The sequence below is a fragment of the Gopherus flavomarginatus genome, chromosome 14 (genome assembly GCF_025201925.1).
Source record: "Gopherus flavomarginatus isolate rGopFla2 chromosome 14, rGopFla2.mat.asm, whole genome shotgun sequence".
NCBI classification, from domain to species: Eukaryota; Metazoa; Chordata; order Testudines; family Testudinidae; genus Gopherus; species Gopherus flavomarginatus.
Window position 1 is genome coordinate 6,499,423 of NC_066630.1, and position 22,218 is coordinate 6,521,640.

The window sequence follows — 22,218 nt, forward strand, 5'->3', positions numbered from 1 at the left end:
ACTTTTTCCACTGATTCTTTACACTTCAAAGTACCTCTTAATATAATTGACATCTTTAGTCTCTTTCAACTGCAATAGGTCCTTGGTGAGCATTTAGCCCCATAGAACATAGTGTTTTACCTGTAGAGAGCATGCCATACGCTCTATTCCATTTGCAAATAAAGAATCTCTTACCACACATCTGAATCCTGACCTGTGCATGTCTCCAGACTTCTGCAGAGTCAAAACACTTGTCAGCTCATTCATCCTTTCCTGAACCTTACCCTGTTTTGCAGGGATATGAAATCCTTGGTTTGCGGTCAGTTTAGATTCAACAAACATCTCTGTTTACAAACCTACTGGTACTTCCCTGCTCAGCTTTCCTGAAAGGATTGCCTGGTGGTGTGTCCTCCATCTCTAGTGTCATGCAGAACTCTTGGCAGAATTCAGGCTTGAAGGTGCAAACAATGAAAGTTTGTTCTATTACATGCTACACTAAGACAAGGGGGAATAAAGCCAAACCCAAGATCTTAGAGGGCATAATGAAACAGATGCTTGAAGGTGTTTTGAAAACAATTAGCTGGATTGAAGAGTGAAAAGAGCAAAAAGCCTTTGGTGGTTCTTCTCCTGCGTATACTGACATAAGCTCAGCCTTCACTCGAATTTGTTTGGTGACATCAATAACTTATGAGGGAATCATAAAATGTGCCGAATTCTTCTGAGTGGCTGATCTGGGCTAGGGGCTGAAGAAGTGCGCCTTAAGTCAACAAGGCACTTGACCTTCCTGTTTGGTTCAGATTAATGTTATGTGATGGTCAGAGGGGAATCATCTTCTCTGGTACTTACCCTGCTGTGTCTGTCCAGGTATAAATCCACGAGTGAAGTCGGGGCGTTTTATGAAAATCCTTCCCGACTACGAACACATGGAGTACAGAGATGTTTACACCTGCCGTACGTACCTCCCATTAGCAAACGCTTTCTCCACTGAGCACACATGTGGCGCTGCATGGCGTGTGAAGTTACTGCAAGCAGCTACCTCGGGGCAGAATAAGAGCTGTCACCCAGGCTTTCCCGTGACTTGGTTCTCATGCACTTTGTTCTGACCCTCTAAGGTGACACTTTAGGTAGTTGTAACATAGGGATAATAGTACTCACCCCTCTGGTGAAGTGCTTGGTGTTAGACAGCATCCTATCCAGGGTTGGCACTGGTGGAAAGTAACTAGGCACAGGTAGCAGATGCTTTCCAGGGCAGTGGGCTTGAGTGTACTGTGGAGATAACACATTCCAGCTTGCCATTAGGGGAAGGAGGAGGGCTGCTTGCATTGCTCTTGGACCAACTCCACCCAGCCCCAGAAATGACACTAATAGGCTCTAGATCCGTGGTTCTCAACCTATTTACCATTGAGGGCCACATCCAATACTACCTATATGGCCTTGAGGATGTCACATGGGCCACAGCTGTGTGCTGACTAGTCTGGAAGCTGAAAACCACTTCTCTAGATAGACAAAACAAGGAATATGGGTGTTAATTAGTTAGCTTTTTCTTGGGTGTGGGCAGAGATGTCCCCTTTTTGTCCCTCTGGATGAGTCTAAATGTTGTCAGTTCTGAAAGTTTCCCATAGATTTCTCTGAACTGTAGTCCGTCTCTCTCTCTCTGATATCTAGGGGGGAGATCACTGAACTCCAACAGCCCAGGAATCATTGCTGGAGGCATGTCATTTACAGAGGGGAATTCCTTCTTGCTCCCTCCCCCCAATAAAATAAAAAGCACTCTGGACTTCAGGATTCTTTTTTAATCCTAACAAAGGGAAGTTTCATAAGAACGGCTATACTGGGTCATGCAGTGCCACTATCTAGCCCAGTCTTTGGACAGTGCCCAGTGCCAAATGCTTCAGAGGGAATGAATGGAACAGGGCAATTACTGAGGGATCCATCCTCTGTCATCCAGCCCCAGCTTCTGGCAGTCTGAGGTTTAGGGACTCAGAGCATGGGTTTGCATCCCAGACCATCTTGGCTAATAGCCACTGCTTGACCTACCCTCCTTCTGTAGGGAGAGATCCTGAAATGTAACCTTGATAGAATGTGAACTCTGCTGGTGTCTGAATGAGCACTGGGGGTCTCTGCTTATGTACACCCTGAAAATCTTAACCTGTTTAGAAATCAAAATTATGCTAGAAAGCCCCATGATTCTGCTGCTCATGGGACCTTTAGACTCGAGTTTCCTTGGATGCATGTAGCTTAGTGAAAATATTGAAAAAACAACGAGGAGTTCTTGTGACACCTTGGAGACTAACACGTTTATTTGGGCATAAGCTTCTGTGGGCTAAAATGGATGGTTCACTACAGAAACTAAATACTAATTTCCCCAACTGTTACTCTCACTTTCTTGTCATCTGTTTGAAAGGGGCCACCTTGATTGCCACTATAAAATTGATTTTTCCTCCTGTTGATAATAGCCAACTTCCTGTTTAGTTGAATTGTCTTGTTAGAACTGACCCCCCACTTGGTAAGGCAACTCCCATCTTTTCAAGTACTGTGTATATATATGTTCCTACTGTATTTTCCACTCCATGCATCTGATGAAGTGGGTTTTAGCCCACGAAAGCTTATGCCCAGATAAATATGTTGGTCTCTAAGGTGCCACAAGGACTCCTCGTTGTTTTTGCTGATACAGACTAACACAGCTACAACTCTGAAACCTGAAAATACTGAGTGATTGTGGAGTAATCAGCTGTGGTTGGCTCATAGACAGTACGTTAGGGATCACCTTTACTTTGGTGTCTTCTAGTGCAGCCTGCAGACCAAACATAACCCCAAATTCTGTGCTGTAATTAGGCTTGAAAAGGTTAGTGTTTTATCAGTAAATGATCTACCATACGCATGCAAGCCAATGAAAAAATATTTCCAATGATGCTGATAGAAATTTACAGATAGGCCAAAAAAAAAAAAAAAAGACTGCTTGAGAATTTCTTAGAGTTCGATTGAAGGATATTTACTTTGTCTATTTTGATGTGTGATATTGACATTTTGTGTGTTAACTTGCAGTGTAGCTTTTTGAATCTCAGCATGTATTCAGAGGGGTAGCCATGTTAGTCTGGATCTGTAAAAAGCAACAAAGTCCTGTGGCACCTTATAGACTAACAGACATATTGGAGCATAAACTTTCCTGGGTGAACACCCACTTCATCAGACCCACGAAAGCTTATGCTTCAATACAACTGTTAGTCTATAAGGTGCCACAGGACTCTTTGTTGCCTTCAACATCTATTGTCATCTGTTCTTACTAAATAAAGATTGTCCAACCCCACCCCATAAATTTTCACTGTCACAGGAAATTAACTCAATGAAAAATGCTTAAAACCCAAAACTTTGCACGGTTGTGAAATTTTAAATGAATACAAATCAGAAGAAGATTTAAAAATATTAACAGTCAAAACTGTAAAAAAGACAAACAAAAAAAGAAAACTAATCCTACCCTCCGGGATTTTGCTAAGCCTAGTTAGTCTATGGCCATCTTTGCTTTTAATGGAGAGAGTGTTCCGATACCATGGTGAGGGATGCAGTATAAGAACCTGAATAGATGTATGGAGATTGTAGGCTCCTGCTTGCTATACTCAGACTTGATCTGAATGATCTGATTTATGTCACTTTATCCAAATCAAGTGCCATCCTTGTGCTATTGGAAAACTACAAATTCAGCCTTTATTGTTGCAAAATTTGAGAGTCCCTGTACCGTCATCTGCTCTGTTATCACACTTCCCAGTATGCCAGAATACCGTTCCGTGCCCTGTGCTGCAAACAGCTCCAAAGAAAGCAGGTCTCTGTAGTATTTCAGAGCCTGTGATGTACATCTCCCATGGAGCAGCTACGCCCAACAAACAGTCCTTTCTCCTTGAGTGTACATAACTCACCATTGTTAATGTATCAAGGAAAGAATAGCAAGGCCCGAGGGTCTAATGCTCTGGGTCTGGAACATGGTGGGACTTTGATCTAATGCAGGGGTAGGCAACCTATGGCACACGTGCTGAAGGCAGCATGCGAGCTGATTTTCAGTGACACTCACACTGCCCTGGTCCTGGCCACCAGTCCGTGGGGCTCTGCATTTTAGTTTAATTTTAAATGAAACTTCTGAAACATTTCAGAAACCTTATTTACTTTACATTCGACAATAGTTTAGTTCAGGGGTTGGCAACCTTTCAGAAGTGGTGTGCCGAGTCTTCATTTATTCACTCTAATTTAAGGTTTCATGTGCTGGTAATACATTTTAATGTTTTTAGAAGGTCTCTTTCTATAAGTCTGTAATATAGAACTAAACTATTGTTGTATGTAAAGTAAATAAGGTTTTTGAAATGTTTAAGAAGCTTCATTTAAAATTAAACTAAAATGCAGGGGCCCCTGAACCGGTGGCCAGGACCTAGGCAGTGAGAGTGCCACTGAAAATCAGCTTGCGTGCTGCCTTCGGCACCCGTGCCATAGTTTGTCTACCCCTGTTACATTATAGGCTTATAGAAAGAGACCTTCTGAAAACATTAAAATGTATTACTGGCACATGAAACCTTAAATTAGAGTGAATAAATGAAAACTCAGCACACCACTTCTGAAAGGTTGCCGACCTCCAATCTAATGAATGAAATTGAGTGAGAAAAACCAGTTTTGCTTTGTCCTTGGGGGTATGTATAAAGCCACCTCTGCTATCAGTGGGATGATAGCATAGTTATTTTGTAGAGGAGGGTAATGCAGGATGGAGTTACTAACTCACTGGCGCTTGGGAGTGCGGTTTCATGGCATGTGCTAACGTGGTGTGGATGCTATGGACTCACCTGCACTAAAGCTTTAAAGGCAGCCATTGGATTTCAGCCTACGAGGGTTTGAAGCAGCCCTGGAGCTGGTGACTTCACTGTGAGCTAGGATGAGTGAATTAGCCTGGCAAAGCAGTGACTGTTTCATAACAGGAACCTGTGGCCATCATGTCCGAGTTGGACCCTCTGATGCACCCACTAGCCCAGTTCTTCACTTGGAATGAAATAAAACGACTTTGCCACGCTGCATAGCAGGAATCAGAATTGCTTTACTCATTTAGTGAATAACTGATATAGCAAGTTTGTTGTTTTCAGCAGCTCTGAACTTGCATTTCAGGCTGTTTCCCTAATGGTGAACTGCTTGGTTGTTTCCCCACCCTCCCAAATTGCTGACGTCTGATGCCTGTTTCCTCTGTAGGTGAGCCTCAAAGCAGTAGTTCTCAAAGCCGGTCTGCCTCTTGTTCAGGGAAAGCCACTAGTGGGCCAGGTCGGTTTGTTTACCTGCCATGTCCGCAGCTTCCGCTGATCCCAGCTTCCACTGGTCGCGGTCCCCCGCTCCAGGCCAGTGGGGGCTGCAGGAAGTGGTGCGGGCCAAGGGATGTGCTGGCTGCCTCTTCCCACAGCCCCCATTGGCCAGGAGCGGTGAACTGCGGCCACTGGGAGCCGCGATCGGCCAAACCTGCAGATGCAGTAGGTAAACAAACCGGCCCGGCCCGCCAGGGGCTTTCCCTAAACAAGTAACGGACTGTCTTTGAGAACCACTGCTTTAAAGAATTGCAGACACAGCTGTGACGGGTCATTGATTTAGCTTCCTTTCATTCATTCCCAACTCCCCTTGCTCTGGAGATTGCAGATTTCACAGAAAACTCGAGTACCTAGTATTTGTGTTTTAAAGTCACTAGGTGGTAGAAGCCAGATGCTGGTGATAAGAGACTATTTACTTAACGTTCATGGCGTTTGAAGTGGTCTCCATCCCCTTCTGAAGAATATCTCCAGGGCTGTAACAGCATCGCTGTGCTGTCCTCTGTGGCGTGTCCCAGCTGCGTAGATCTCGCTTGGTTGAATTGCATGGGATGGACTCGGTAGCATTCTCTATATTTCTCTTATCTCACCATAGCTGGATAACACTGATATTGGAGCTTGCCAGAGCAAACTCCCTCCTAAGGGAGTTGGGGGAATGTGCCGCCTCCTGCCTGTTCCCTGACTGAATACCGTCCCTTTTTCAAATGGCCTCCAATCTGATGGCTGTCTGGTGGCCCTGTGAATGATGGGTCATAGTCAGTTTCCAGCAGATGCATCCTTGGGTTTGTCTACATGAGGGAATAGCTACCCTGCTTTAAACTCTCACTCCAGCTTACTTCACAATAGTGTCCCTATGTAGACAAGCCCTCTTTTGCAGATATTGCCATAGTTGATGCTAATTGGCTATCCGTTGTTGGCTACCTGAATGAGCTGCTGAGACTGGACACATCAATCACAGTACTGGAGGTAACCTCTCCTGACCAGGGACAGCATGCATTGGAGCCAGAAAAGCTGACCCTGGGCCAGGACAACCAGAGGGAAATCCCTACACACATCCCCTTGATGGGGAGAGGGGCCTATATCCCAAAGGGATCTCTTCTTAGGGACCATCTCTATCTCCCCCACCTCTTTGAAGGCACAAAGAGAGGAGGGGAGTCCATTGGAAAGGAGAGGTGTGGTGCTTCCATCCAGAATTGGGGGATTGCTGCCAAGCTCATCCCTAATCTCCCTCTGACTCCCTTTTTGGAGTCAGAACTGTAACTAACCAGGTCTTGATTGCAGGGAATGCACCTGCTGAGCTGACAGGCTCAGGCATTGCAGTGCTGCTCACAATCTGAAATGAAGCCCAAAGGTTACCATTTTCCTGGAGACTTCCTTTTAAAAAATACAAAGCCCCCCACCCCAAGATGCAGACCATCTGCTGTCCATCTGAGACACTTTGCCTGCCTCTGAAAGGGGTTGTTGGAAAGTTCCAGGGAGAGGATGGGGAGACTGCAGTTAGTTTTCAATGCTGCTCAGGTTGCAAGTTCTGTCTGGGAACAGTCTATTCCTATTCAGCTGATTAGGGAGTTTTCTGGCTCTGAACAGCTGTTAAAAAGCCATTCACATTACTGGTGAGAGAAGGGCATCTAAGCCTCTGACTGCTCGGTTAGATTCGCCTGCCATTGGAAGGCTGAACAGATTTTAATCCAAGTTCAAGGGTGATTGTGTCAGACGCTCTGATCTGGATGTTGCTATGACTCAGCCACTTTCCCTAAGCAAACATGGCCTTCCTTGAACTAATCTGTAGCTGGCTGATTACCCAAGAACTGAGTTTATGAACCCTGTTCAGTACAAGTCTCTCCTCTTTTGAACAGGCACTTTCTTGTATTTAAAAGTCTGGCATTAAGACAAGACTGTTATTTGTAGCATTAGCCCTGAAGATGGTTCTAATGGAAGAGCTTTTCTTCCTCCAGTTCAGTGCTGTCTGCGTTCAACAGCTGTCAGGTTTTCAATTCTAATCTTAAAAGCCACTGGCATTTATCAGCTGTGTACACAAACAGGGTGGAGGAGGCAGGTATCAGTGAGTGGGGATTCTTGTGTATTAAATGGTATGTGCATAGTAACTGCACTTAGACTATTTTAAATCTGGTCCACTGTGTATCCTTCATGCAGTTTGCTATTTGCGCTTGACTCCATGGGCTGAGTGACATTGGGCCAAACGTTCTTACTTCTTGTTTCTCCTGTGTCGCTTTCCAGTTCTTCCCTAGCATGGGGCTGTTTGGGATTTAAACAGCACTCAGCAGTGTCCTTGATCCCAGATACGGCTCTTTGCTTTGGCATTTAAATAATGAAAATATTCCTGTTTAGTTCTATACAAATACTTTTTAACATGTCCACTTTGGGATTAAACTTTTCCAGTAACAGGATTCACTCCATCTCAGTCTGGCCTAGTTAAATTAAAAATTTCCAATCTGAATTTGTCCATCTTCAACTTCCAGCCATTGGATCGTGTTAGATCTTTCTCAGCTATGCTGAAGAGCCCATTATAAAATATTTGTTTCCCATGTAGATACTTACAGATCAAGTCACCCCTTAACCTTCTGTTTGTTAAGCTACACAGATTGAGCTCCTTGAGTTTATCACTATCAAGCAGGTTTTCTAATTCCTTAATCATTCTCATGGCTCTTCTCTGAACTCTCTCCAGTTTATCAACATCCTTCAATTGTGAACACCTGAACTTGATGCAGGATTCCAGCTGTGGCCATTCCAGTGCCAAATACAGAAATAAAATAACCTCTCTACTCCTCCGATGGCTCGGTTGCCTGTGATGGAGCGGGCTGGACGTGGTAACCCAGGAGGTCCCTTCCAGTCCTATGTCCTTTGTTCACATCAGGCCATTAAATGTACTCTCATATTATGGGTCAGCTGGTGCTTATCTTTAGAATCTGAGATGAACAGCCTCTATTCTTCATGGAAGGCAGGCATGTGATGTAGTGGATACCTTCAGTTCCTTATGACTCCTGTCTGCATGTATCGGTGTTCAAAGAATCACTTGTGTTTGCAGTTTGTGGAAAACTTTCCTACTTCTGTTCTCTTTTTCAGTAGGCTTTAAATCTTAATTAGCTCCGAGAAGAGGATCCAAAGTACAAGATATGCTCCAGTACACGATGCAGCTTTGAGGAAATGTTGAAATGCAGTAACCTATTGAGATTTCTCCAAGGCCTTCTGTATGTGTTGAATCTGTAATGACACCTGTTCCTCTGGATGCTGTGCTCAGGAACTATGGGGCATGTGTGCTGCCATCTTAGTGGCTGAATCCCACGAGGATCAGGTGCTTAAGTGGAGTCAGGGGTGCATCTGTCTGGTACGACAAGAAGGGGATGGTCTCTTAAAGCGAATGCTGTTTGCTTTCCCTGCTCTCCCCTACTTGTAAGTTTCAGATCCCCCCACATTCACGCCTCTGTGAAATCAGAGGTGTCTGGTGTCAAGAACATCTTACTTGTGGTCAGGGAGGTGGATAGCCTGCACCTGTAAGCTCCAAGCAGAGCATGTGATGCTTATCAACAGATCTCAATGAGAGGATTTTCTGATGGAAAGTTGCTTGCTAGTTGGGTCCTTGAATCTCTGCCTTGGTGAATCCTTGAAAAGCTAGCTCTTGCCACTGCTCCCGGCCGGGCGTGCAGCTGTGCAGGAGACTAGTGTGCGTTTGCTGTAGGCTTCACGTAACAGCTTTTTGAAAGTCTTCAGAATTGGCCCCTCTCTCTGGGTTTGGGAGAACTGGGATTCTCTCTCTCCCAATCCCAGTGAGAACCCTGTTTGAAGGGGTGTCAGTTAACAATCTGTGCAATTCTATGGCAGCCTCCTCCTCTCCCCTCAGATCCCTCTTGCTGCATTCATTGTGAAATGTCTTGCTTTGTCTCCTATTCCCTAGTGCTTCACCGATACCGACACATCTTGGGACTGTGGCAGCCAGACATTGGGCCGTACGGGGGACTGCTGAACGTGGTGGTGAGTACAGAGATGTCCCAGAAGTTTGTTGCATCAGCTTCTGGCAACAATTTCATACAAGTTCCTTTAAAACTTTTATGCTTCCGCCTTTGGCGTAAGTTGGCATTCGCTGCATTGCATTAGGAACAGTTTGGAAAAGACACTCCATCTGCAGTTCACTTGGCTGCCTCATAGCCTCGTTGCCACAGTATGTGATATGTTTACTTGCATAGTGACTAGTCCCTAAAGAGCAGTACATGAGACATGATACTGACAGAGGGTCTGAGCCAAAGCCGCTGAATTCAGTGGGAATGTTTCCACTGACTTCAGTGAGCTTTGGGTTAGGACCACAGTGAGACCAAGACTAGAGAAGCAGAAGAGCTGCTGAATGTCATTTTGCCTCTCTAGTTTTAGGATTATTGGTATTACTCTGAGAGGCTGAGGATAGAGGCTTGCCTGATGCCCTCTGATATCGTTTGGCACCTCTGCACCAAGGATCAAGGGTTGGCTGGTTTAACATACTAAATCCATTGAGTTTGTTAACCTTTGAGCCCAAGGCTGTCCTGTAGAAATGTATGTTCCAGAGCCTGATATCCAGGGCATCTGGCTGCAGCAGTGTGACTGTACCAGAGCTCCATGGGGAGTGTACAGGGGGAGGGCAGTTACAGCGTGATCCACTCCATCTCTTACTCATGGTTTCTGGCAGCCTGATGTTTAGGGTCACCCCAAGCGTGGGGTTGCATCCCTGACCATCTTGGCTAATAGCCCTCAATGGACCTATCGCCCATGAGCTTATCTAGTTCTCTCTTTTTTTTTTTTTTTTTTTTAACCCATTTATGGTTTTTGCCATCACAACATTCCCTGTCAAGGAGTTCCATCGGTTTAGTTGTTCACTACTGTTAGCTTGTGAAGAGAGACCGCAGTGCCAATCTCTCTTTGTTTCTTCGGGAGAAATTTCCATTACAGAATACTTGCTCTTCAAAGCCGCTTTCCCTTTGTGGGGTGAGGATTCGATGAGGTTTGCAGGAAGAGAGGTGGGAAGAGAGGCTGGCTCTTTCATGTGTCTTAGCAAGTGAAGGGGATTGTTGCTTTCCTTACTGGCAATGAGAAATAGCGCACAATTCATCATCCAAAAGCCAGACATAATTATGGAGACTAGAAGTCCTTCCTGTAAGAGGATCACTGGCAGCATGAGCTCATCACAAACCAATTAGCACTTGACTAGCCTCAGCGTAATCTCGCTCTCCAGAGCCTAGTGCGTATCTGGCACCAAGCTGCTTGCAGTAATGACGTGAATGCTTATCCCATGAAACAAAGCCCTATAAAGGGTGGTTCTTCCCCCTCACAGAGGCTGCACTCTGTCTATTTGGGCGGGGATCCTGGCACTGGGAAGCAGCTATCTAGCACTGGAAATGCATCTGATTGTTGAGAACAGCTCTTCAGTGCTTTGGGGAGAGCCACCTTACTCCCTAACTGGAGAGGTTCTGGGGCTGAGGCAACAGCTGCTGCCCAATGAATGAAGGACGGGGGAGCATTAACGCCATTTGTTTCTCCCACCTCTTCACAGGTAGATGGCTTGTTTATCATTGGCTGGATGTACTTGCCCCCTCATGACCCTCATGTGGATGACCCAATGAGGTTCAAGCCCCTTTTCCGAATTCACTTAATGGAGAGGAAAAGTGCGACTGTTGAGTGTATGTACGGCCACAAGGGGCCCCACAATGGCCATATCCAGGTAAGCTCCAGCCTGTGCCTCCCTCCCCTCCCCACAGACAAGTGAGTCTGGCTGCTTAACCTGGGCACCAGGCACTGAGGAAGAGTTTGTATTCCCTGGGCCTGTAAACAAAAGTACCCAGTGGTAGAGAATGTGACATTACTACCGTGATGAGTCACGCGCAAGGCTTTTCTCTGTCCATCTCTCAATCGGCTTTCCTTTAGTGACTGCAAGGGATCACTTAAGCCAGTGGTTCTCAACCAGGGGTACGTGTATCCCAGGGTTACTTCAACTCTTCTAGTCTTACAAAAAGCTACATAAAAAACACTAGCAAAGTCAGCACAAACTAAAATTTCATACCGACAAGGACTTTTTTATACTGCTCTACATACTATACACTGAAATGTAACTACAATATTTACATTCCAATTGATTTCTGATTATATGGTAAAAATGAGAAGGTCAGCAATAGTGTGCTGGGAGACTTCTTAGCATTTTTATGACTGCTTTTGTAAGCATAGAGTTTTTTAGTAAGGTGAAACTTGGGGGTACACAAGACAAATCAGACTCTTGAAAGGGGCACAGTAGTCTGGTAAAAGTTGAGAGCCACTGATTTAGGCCATCTCCTGGTCAGTTCTGATCTCTAGACTGATCGCACATTGAGGCCTTGCGTTCAATTGGTGCCCCTGCATTGGTGAGGCTGGATCAGCCAGCGTGGGGGCACTAGTTATAAAGCAGCCTGGGGGAGTCAAGGGAAGGGGTGTATAAAAATGGTCCCATGCACTGACATGTCCAAGTGTGCACCATGACCTGTCATCCCCTGTAGGGGCCTTGGAGAGTGTACTTGGGATAAGCCATGGGGTAGGTGGGATATTTAAGGAACAAACTCCAGGGAGATCCTGTTCCTTGAAACAAGAGGCTCAATTGCAGAAGGCAGCTTGACATTGGGATTCTCCCTTGGAATGACGCCTGCTCGCTCCCTTTCCTCAGAGCACGGAGCTGCTGCATTAAGAGGCTGAAGCACTTGGGCCTCCATTATCTCTAGCGGTCACCTATTGAGTCCCACTGCCTCGTCAGTGCAGCTAGGGGAGGGGGTGGCAAACTGCGTAAATCTTGCCATCCAGCTTGTCGCATTAGGATTCTGTTTGAGGCAGCCTTTGTTACATTGCTGCGTCGGCCTGCTGCTAACTTGAGCTCACGGACTCTCCTCCCCAATAACTGCAGATCGTAAAGAAGGACGAATTCTCCACAAAGTGCAACCAGACAGATCACCATCGAATGTCAGGAGGAAGGCAGGAGGTAACAGCGTCCCTTCCAGCCTGGCTGGAAAGAGTCCTTCACTTGAATGTCCATCTAAATGCACTGGGGTTAACTGCGTTTGTGAGGCACAGCAGGGTGTGGCGTTACTGTCTGGTCCAAAATCTTTGTGATCTGTGTGGTCATGATGGGAGCTGGGATACAACCCCTAAGGTGCCCACTTGTGTATAATTTTACAGGTATTGGAAAAAAACAAAGCTGCTGATCAGTGGCAGTTTCTGTCCTTGGGGCTTTTCTAATGGATAGAAATAACTTGTGGTTTGAATTTGCTGGTGGTAAAACTTGTAGCAGACCAAATTTATCCTCCTCCTGCTGATGCAGGGAGACCATCAGGTACAGGCTGCACTTGGCCCTTGGGCTGCCCCTTGAAAATTGTCACACGCAGATTTTGTGTTGTGCATCGCACAATCCAAAGGAACCTCTTCTGTCACTGGGTAAGGCCTGGCTTCAGACTCCAGTTCACTGGACCGGCTCAGTACTCAGACTATACAACCACCTTGTTGGGAGACCTCTGTAATACTGGAGCACTATTGGTTGCTTTGCCGCACCATATGTGCTGCAATAGCCAAACACAGCGGAGTGCGTGAAGGACCATTTCTGACTGTGTACCAAGGTTACAAGACAATGAACAACCCTGAGCTCCCCACTCCTTAGCATGTGGCAAGATTTAAGCCACTATGTCCTTGTTCTTCCTATGCCATGTCTGACCCCTCAGGTTGTGTTTCCAGTCTGGAATAAGACAAGCAGCCTTTGCGTTCTTCACAGCTCTCACAGGGTGCTGAGACCTGTGTGAAGTTGGGCCTGTCACAAACAGGCATGATATTAAATATCAGCCATGCTTGCGTGCCTCGTTTTCTTGTAATTATGGCAAGAGGGGTTCCTTTTACTGCCTGTCTGCCGAGATGAGGGATTAAAACCTTGGTTAGCAGTGCAGGAGTAATAGAATTAAATACAGCAGCTCTGCCTGTCGAGGAAAAAGCAGATGCATCATGACAGAGCTTCTCTGTTAACTGCTGCACAATGTAGAGATGCTCATTGTTGAGAAGTTCAGTTAGGAGTCCATCTAGTTCAAATCTGACACTCTGAGTTTTCATGCTTCAAACTGTTCCATCTGTGAAGCTGAAAAATCAACCCTTTCCCCCAGTGGTTTCCCAGTAGAGGGCTAATATATTGCAGAGGTAAGTTTTTGGTCAGTTCCGTAGCAGATGAATAATGTGTGCACAGTCCTTTGGAAACAGTGTGTTGGGTAAGAGTGAGAGTGTGGAAACTGGAGGTTCTGTATTGAGAAGGTAAAGAATGCAGGCTCAGAAGATCACTTGAGAGGCTGATATCTTTAATGGGGATGCTGTTGTCATGAAATTGTAACTCACCTTAGAGTAGTAGCTTTTCAGAGATTGCTCAGAGCTGCTGTTGAGACACTTTGGGGAGGTTTCTCAGAGCTCATGAAGGATACTACAAGTCCATAGAATTTATTTTCCTCCATCTGTTAGTGTTTTTGCCTCTTTCTCCTTTCTGATGATCAGTACGCCATGTAGTATGATCCAGAGGATGGGATACAGGACCAAGACAACAAGGACTTGGGTCCCATTCCCAGTCTGACAAGTCACTTCCACTCTGTGCCCCAGTTTCTTTGTCATTAACATGGAGGTAGTGGTCCTGCTCCCCTTTCATGAAGGGCCGTGAGGGCAGGAGATGGGAAGGACTGTATAAAGTAATAGGTATTTTTGTTTCTGTAACTAGCTGGGCACATGAGCTTTTTCCTCGCTGACTGTCTACATGAATTCTGTTGCATGGCCAAGAGTGATGCTGTGCAGTTAAGGCACCATCATAATTATAAAGTGTCTGTGAGTGGCTCGTTGGTTTTACGTGTCTCTGTGTGCGCTGCAGGAATTCCGGACATGGCTGCGGGAAGAATGGGGCCGGACTTTGGAGGATATCTTCCATGAGCACATGCAAGAGCTCATCTTGATGAAATTCATCTACACCAGCCAATATGAGTAAGGGGAGCAGCTCTTTTCTAAACATTGGGGTTGGGGACATCTGAACTTGGCCCAGAACACTGCTGTTTTGTTGGTTCAGTCTTCCTGGTTAACTGATGATGTTGCTGCAACACATGTGAATGGATCTTTTTCCTTCCACAGACTTCTGTTTTAGGGATCTCTGCTGTGTTTGTAGAGAGGGTGGTATTATCTGCACAGAAAATGAACGTATGTAATAGTCCTCATCAGGTCCATTATCAGGATTACGATAGTGCCCCAGGACCTTATTTTGGATTGGGCCCTGTTTCACTGAGCAGTGTACAAACACGTGGTAAGACAGTCCCTTCCTGTAAGCATAGTGAAAGGTAAGATGCAGCTTGGGGACATGGTGATAGGCCATACGGTTACTCAGAATAGCTGTGTGCCCAGTAGATGGCTTTGGGTCATTTGATTTTGTGTAATCTTAAAATTGTACAAGCCTTCCCACCACAGCAAGGTGCAGTCCCCAGTGCAGGATTCTGTGAATGGCTCTGAAAGACACTCATTAAAACACCAAGCAGAGAGATCTCCCTTGTGATTGAGGACCTGGATGTGAAAGTTGGAGCTGTAAGCTGTCATAAAGTAGTGAGAAACAATGGTCTGGGTTTACAAAGGAGTGAGGAAGGGGTTTAGTTGAGTTCTGCTGCTGTAGTCAGCTGGTCCTTACAAACACCATCTTCACCCAACGCACTAGACGCTTATGCACCTGGATGTCACCTGACAGTATAGCCAGGAACCAAATTGACTAGGTAACGATGTAGCAATGAAGAGGATTCAGTGTCTGTGTCGGGGAACTCTTGGTGCTAACTACCAGAGGACACTGGATGCGTAAGGCTTCCAGAAATCCCCTGGGTCTGGGATCTATGTACTAGTTCACCACAGTGTTGTGTAAGTTCTCTACTGAAAGCCTGTGTCACACTGGTCATCACTGTCATTGTGAAATGTATGTACAGATAATATGTAAGGGGTGTGTGTGCGCGCATACGCTGGAAATCATCTTTATAAGGTCTGTGAGTTGGGGCCAGCCCCAGAAGTGGTAAACGAGTTTCTTTCAGGCAGAAGTTTATCTGTGTAGACAGACTATTGTATACTTCATTGTGAAGTATTTACAGGGGATATTTACACTCTGAGCAAAATGCTAATCAAGTGATCACGAAGTCTCCAGGGGAAATTACAAACAGGAAAACACAAGCAGGGTTATCCTGTTTGCAAGTGAAAACAATGGATTTTTTCGGACTATAACTGCAGGTAAAGAGACTCAATCTGAATCTTTCACCTAGGAGGTAAGTTGTTTCATTAAAAAAGGACCATAGCCAGGAGAAGTGCTGGGGGAAGAATTTGGGTAAGATAGATTTCATTAGTGTGGCATCCTGCTCAGGACATCCAGGACTGTGAACCACTTGTTACCCCTCTGCCTCAGCTTTGCTGCCACTAAGCTATATCGGCTCCCTGACACGCCAGCCTGTCTGCCTTGCCAGCAAACTCTTCAAGATGCAGCTTACCTTGCAGGTAACAATCTGAGTTCCTCCAGAGATGTGTGTCTGCAGTGTCCAGACCTTCTTGCTGGACACGTGGAAATTATTAGATTTGTTGCTTCCAAAGAGAGAGAGCACCCATCAGCTTGTTAGGTTAGCTGGAGATTCAGATTTCGCTTTAATACACAGCACTGAGATGATTTTGTAATAAAACAAGAATAAGTTTATTAACAGAGATTTAAGTGATACTAAGCAAGAGAAAAAGAGGTATGGTTACAGACAAAACAAAATAAAGCACATTTTCTAGTCACTAAAGCTTAATCCTAGCAAGTTTCAGTCTTGGCCTAAGCAGTTTTCTTATTCGCATCAAGTTACCAGAATCCCCAGCCCTCTAGGTTCCCCAAGTGATAGAGAACTCAAATGTCTAATTGTTCCCTTTATATTACCCAAAATCCATTGTCTGTGTCTCAAGAGCCAGGAATTTGTCCTGATATGCAGACTTTGTCCCCCGGTGTTCTTACTAAACTGCCGCTTGTTGGCTTTGTTTACTGTATATGTAAAGAAACTTTCATTGTCCTTTGCCTCCAGTCAGAGGGGAGAATCCACATTCCTTTGTCTAGATAGGCTCCATGTATGCACTGCCTCCCAAAGGCATTTTAAGAACCTATTTCCAGCTCACACACATTACTCTTCGTGCACTACCCATACCTTCGTCACACAATGATTTCTGTGACCAGTGTGTCACCAGTGTATGTGTGGTATCTTACATGACGCCTCTTAGACACACTACGACTTCAATGTATTCAGGGTAATGAGTGTGTCAGGCCTGATGTGAGTTGCACTACAGTGGGCCCTCTGCCAGTGGCTCTTAGGGTCACAGTTAGACAGCAGGGCATCTTGTGAGTTAAGTTTAGGCTCTAGGATGCAAGTTATGATTGTATCTTCTATGTAACTCTTTGTTTCCAGTACATTTGAATCTCTGTTCTTTGTTAAGCTTGCTTTCGCTACCAACAAATTTAAGTGCTATGTGCTAAGCAGAGCGGAGTTCTGCAGTGTATCTGGTAAGCTGAGGTGTCCTGTTCCTCTTGGGAACAGAGGATCTGAGAATTCTGTAAGTGTCTGGTGCATCAAGGGTGGGGCACTGCAGGAGATGCTTGGAGGACTCAAGGGTTGGTGGGTGCCTCTTGACCTGTGAAGAGAGAGTAATGCCTATGGAGGCCTGGAGGGCAGGGCTTGTGTTGTCAGAGCCTGATGGAGTTGGAACTGACCCACGGCAGGCGCAGACAAGGGCAGGTGGTAGCAAGGTGCCTCACAGCCCTGGGAAGTGTCACGGTCTAATGGATAAAGACTTTCCCGAGTGCAGACCATGTGGGTCAGGCAGTCACTTGTTAGCCTCAAACATAAAATGAAAACTTGAAAGATAAGACATTTGGCAGGTCCACTACATTTGGATCTGTCCAAAATCAATGAAAACTACAGGACTTCCGTCCAGAACAGGTTTGAGGCATTGGCACAGGAGAAAGAGGAGGACACCCCAAACACACTTTGGAATAAAATGAAAACTCATGTTCAAAGCTGCCAAAGCACATGTTCTGAAAAATCAGCATTGGATCGCAGCATGGCTGACTGAGAAAATCTTTGAGCTGGCAGGATAACAATGCAGAGTGAAAAAGAATGGCTTAGAGAGACTGAAAAACGAAGATATAAGGATGAAGAACTGAGCAGATGCCTCCAAAAGCAGATTAGATGAGACAAGAGCAAATAGAGAAGGGCAAAATGCACAGAGGTTGAGAGTCACAAAGAGGAATACAAAAGAGACGTTTACAGTGGTTAGACTTCCCTATCATCAAACCCAATAAAAGATCATGACGGCGGAACCCTACTGAAGGTGATGTTATCAAATGCCAGTGGAGAGATTACTGCGCCAGTCTGTATCTCAGAGCCACTCCTAATACAGGACAACAGAAAGGAGTATGGAGGTGGAGCCATTGATCCTGGGAGAACAAATCGTGCATAGTAATGTGAAAGTGAAACCAGGGAAAGCACCAGGGGTAGACAGCATACCAACAGAACTGTTGGAAGTGATTGATGACTGCGTGTTTTTTGTTTGTTTGTTTTTTAAGAAAGGTAAGACACTTTATTGAATTTGTTGATAAATTACGAAAATCATTAGGAACCAGACTTGTACAGATCACACGGTGCCTGTAAACAGAGATACTGGATCCTTTTCATGGAAAGCCTGACAGAGTGCTCTGTATTGATCTCATGGTAAATTTGCAGTGCTGTGCGGATGACTAGAAATTGGCTGGACAAAGGGAATCAATCTTACCAAAGAGAGATTACATAACAGTGTAATAAGAATAGTATCATTTTGTTATCATACACAAGTCAAATTTTGCCCTAGATAATCCAAGATTGCACAAAACAAAGGATAAAAGCAGAATTTCCATCACAACAGGATGGTTTCAGAGAGGGATGAGGCACGCATGATCAAATCATGAACATCTGTTGCATCATTGAAAAGTGTAGGAAGTATAATCTCCCACTGAGGTGATGACACAGTTCTCTTTGCTACAACCACTGAGGGAATGCAAGGCATGTTGGAGTCTGTTTTTAATATAGACTGTCCCTGAATGAGGTGAAAATGAAATGCATGCACATTGACATGATTGACAAAAATGGAATGCATGTGGACAACACAATGAAGTCAAGTTGTAGAGGCACTAGCTGAATTAAACTATCTGGGATCATACATATCCAACCAAGAAGAATGTTCCAAAAAAAATCAGAAGACAACGAGGAACAGCTCATCAGCAATGGCCTCCCTTACAAAAGTTTGGAAAAAACATGATGCTTCAATATATGAAGGTTTAACTGGAGAAAAGCTTAATTTTCTCAATAGCAACCTATGGATGTGAATCATGGGAAACTAATGTTGCTGACCAGAAGAAAATGGAAGCTTTTGAGATGTGGTGCTGGCGAAGACTTGCATATCTTCTGGATGGAGAAAACAGATGTTTATTATAGAAATACTCTTGGAGAGAAGCCGCCCCTCCTCTTGGAAATCAACAGGCGCAAACTTATGTATTTGGGTTACGTCAGGCATGGAGATGAAAATAACCTTGAGAAAATGATCATGGAAGGAATGATGATGGGTCATCGTCGTAGGGGACAACCAGTTAGGAGATAAAAAGAGGATGTGCAGTAGCTGCTGAGTGTTCAAAGCTAGCAGTGGTTTGAGAAGGCTTCCAAAAGGTCTACTCTGATGTCACCAATGTTCAGACATGAATAAATGTATCTTACTGAATTTTAAAATGGTGTGAATATCAACCATCCCTACAGGCCATCTGCTGATTATATTTTTTAGCAGGAAATATACTTTATACCACACTTGACACAAATGACACAGTCCCAGCTTCTGGGAACGTAACAACTAACAGTAAATGTCATTTTCAGAGCTATCAGAAGTTAATTGCTTTAACAGATATTTAACTAGGCTCCACTCACCTTGGGTTCTCCAGAAATAGGAGTGGGTTGACATGCTGTAGCTTAGGTACAAGTGCAGCCTTTGCCAGTTCTACAGATCTCTTAGCCAAATGGACTTTTGGAGGTAGGAAAAGGGGGTTGAGGAGGATGTGTGCTATTCAAAATCTGGAGTGCTTTTTAAAATGCCAGAAAGTGAAGATCTTGACCCTTTTGTTAAAGAATCTCTTTAGAAGATCCAAGGCAGGCAAGGGGAGTGGAGCGTATCTAAAGTTCTTGGTGAAGAATCAATATCTCGTTGTTCTCTTGTAAACTGCCTGACTAGCTTCTGTTCCACAGCAACTGCTTGACGTACCGACGCATCTACCTCCCTCCTAGCAACGCTGATGACCTCTTAAAGCCAGGTCTCTTTAAGGGAACTTACGGGAGCCACGGCCTGGAGATTGTCATGCTGAGTTTTCATGGGAAGAAAGCTAAAGGGACTAAAATAACTGTGAGTGTTTTTTTTCTCTCTCCCGAGCTCCCTGACAGGTTCCAACTGTCGTGGAATCAGGGTAGTAAACTGCAGCCCTTCTCACTCTCCCTTGCGTCAGGGATCTATGTGACGGAGGTGGTTGCCTATGTCCCTGCCAGCATGTATATGGGATCTTGGGGAGCAATTACCACACAGGTGGGGTGCCAATTAATTTTTTTATTAAAGGAAAAAGGAAGTGATGGGAATTTAACAATGAAATACGATGGGATGGGGTATATAGGGTGTTTACAATAGACAATGATGGGGGGGTTCTTCTTGAACAGTGTAGGGAGTTCTAACAGTGGGGTACAGTAAGTGGGATTCAGCACAATGGGGTACAGTACAGTCAATAAGCGTATCAAAAAGACATGCAAAATAAAATGGTAGCTTCTATATAAAATGGTCAACAATCTTAGATAGAATGTATTAAGTGGTTATACACAATGTAACACAATGGTATCAATGCAAATACAAAGTATATCAGAAAAGTGGAAGCAACCAATGGGGTGTTACAAGTAAAATGTGAATATAAGTGAACTTATGCAATGTAACGGTATAAAAGAAAAGTAATGACTTAATTTGTGAGGCTAGGATAGCAGATAATCTGTCAAGGAACAGGAGGGGGGAGGCGAGTGAATGATTAGTGGCAACTGATGAGAGGAGAGTGCGGCTGGAAGCAGCGAGAGACTCTGAAGCCCTGCAGGGTAAGGACAATGGAGCAGTGTGATGGTGATCTTCGGTAGGGGAGGGGCAGCAGAGAAGTGCAAAGAAGGGCTAGAGAGAGGTTTAAGCAACAAGCGGACACCAAAAACAAAGGAAAAAAAGCGGCAAAGGGTTTGGGAAGTTTCACAGGGGGAGAAGCAGCAAGGGGTTTGAGGAGTTCGGAGGGTGATGCAGACGCGGGGGGGGGGGAAGTTGGGAGGTTCGGAGAGAGTGCAGATGCGGGGAAGAAAGCAGCAAAGGGTTTGGGAAGTTTATACAGCGGGAGAAGCAGCAAGGAGTTTGGGAGGTTCGGAGAGTGATGCAGACGCGGGAGGGGGGCAGCAAGGAGTTGAAGTTTGGAGAGAGTGCAGATGTGGGGGAAAAAGCAGCAAAGGGTTATAACAGGGAGACACGGAGAAGCACACAGAGGGGGAGATTGGAGCAGGGGGAAAAACAGACATGGGAAAGGTCAGGGAGAGATCGGGACTGCGGGAAGACGAATTTAAGCAGCAAAACCTTATCTATAGACACAGAGGAGTACACAGAAGGGTGGATTGGAGCGGGGGAAAAACAGACACAGGAAAGTTCAGGGAGAGATCGGGACTGCGGGAAGACGAATTTAAGCAGCAAAACCTTATCTATAGACACGGAGGAGTACACAGAAGGGTGGATTGGAGCGGGGGAAAAACAGACACAGGAAAGTTCAGGGAGAGATCGGGACAGCGGGGAGACGAATTCAAGCAGCAAAAACCTTATCTATCTTAATCAACGACTAGGCAAAACAACAAATATCACAACTCTAAGCAAAACTATAACAAGCAACTATACGGAGCAACAAAACAGTAAACTATAACAAGGCAGGTGAACTTACAAGCTCTACAATCTTAACAAACTATGACTTATTAAACTAAAAAAACAGAACCTATGGTGCACCTTATGCTATGGGGAAGTCACAGAGGACAGAGTGGTATGTGCCTAGGATACAGCTCCCAAGGAAGCCAAGGGATACAGCTGAAAGCAGGGAGCCCCGAGGCAAAGCCCACAGGACCAGAGCTTAGCAGCGGCACAAACTTATTTTTAGCAGCAAAGCGCTGCGGAGTTTAAGCAAGGTTTTAAGACACAGACCAAGGTTTAGCTTGAGTCTGTGTGCTGGGGAAACAGAGCCAGCAGCTAAAATAATAAAATAAAAGTAGGGAACGTTTCACAGAGAGATTCTTACCAGTCCCCAAGGCAGCAGCAAAGGTAGAAGCAGCAGCAACATCAGAAGAAGCAAGGAGGGCTTGGTACAGTCTCAATAATCAGGAGATCTCTCAGGTAGCAATTCGTTCTTCGTGGGGGGGGGTTCAAAAAATGGGAGTACGTTCCAAAAATAAAACGAGAGCGGAGAAAGGACCCCCCAGAACCCCTGGCTGATCAGACCAGGCAGCAATGCAGGAACCTTTCTGAGGTGTGTTTCAAAAATGTCTGTTTTTAAAGGCAAACTTGAGCAGTTTCCCGCCAGTAATCCTGATAGGCTCCCTCTGTCACAGGGGAGTAGGCACAGGGAGAAAACTGCAGGTGAGCACAGAAACATGTCTGGGCAGAGTCCTGTGCAATAGGTGACTCAAAAGCACATGAGGCCTATGACTCATGCCCAGGATCTTAAAAACACAATAGGTCTTGCAGCTCTGGACATTGCCTGCCTTATACCGAGCCCAGGTTCAACGAGGTGATAACAGGACTAACC

At 45.2% G+C, this 22,218-nt stretch overlaps 1 protein-coding gene across 6 annotated transcripts in view; it reads left to right on the forward strand.

Moving 5' to 3' along the window:
* The window catches only part of FBXO31 (F-box protein 31), a 41,208-nt gene that overhangs the window by 13,450 nt on the left and 5,540 nt on the right, over positions 1-22,218 (forward strand). For 4 of the 6 annotated variants that reach the window (XM_050923349.1, XM_050923350.1, XM_050923347.1 and 1 more), the window contains 5 exons: positions 9,214-9,290; positions 10,837-11,004; positions 12,208-12,282; positions 14,188-14,297; positions 19,616-19,769. In XM_050923349.1, the coding sequence (XP_050779306.1) occupies positions 9,214-9,290; positions 10,837-11,004; positions 12,208-12,282; positions 14,188-14,297; positions 19,616-19,769 (584 nt within the window). Of the gene's footprint in view, positions 1-843; positions 931-9,213; positions 9,291-10,836; positions 11,005-12,207; positions 12,283-14,187; positions 14,298-19,615; positions 19,770-22,218 lie in introns of all 6 variants that reach the window. The other 2 variants (XM_050923348.1, XM_050923346.1) reach the window with 1 other exon arrangement.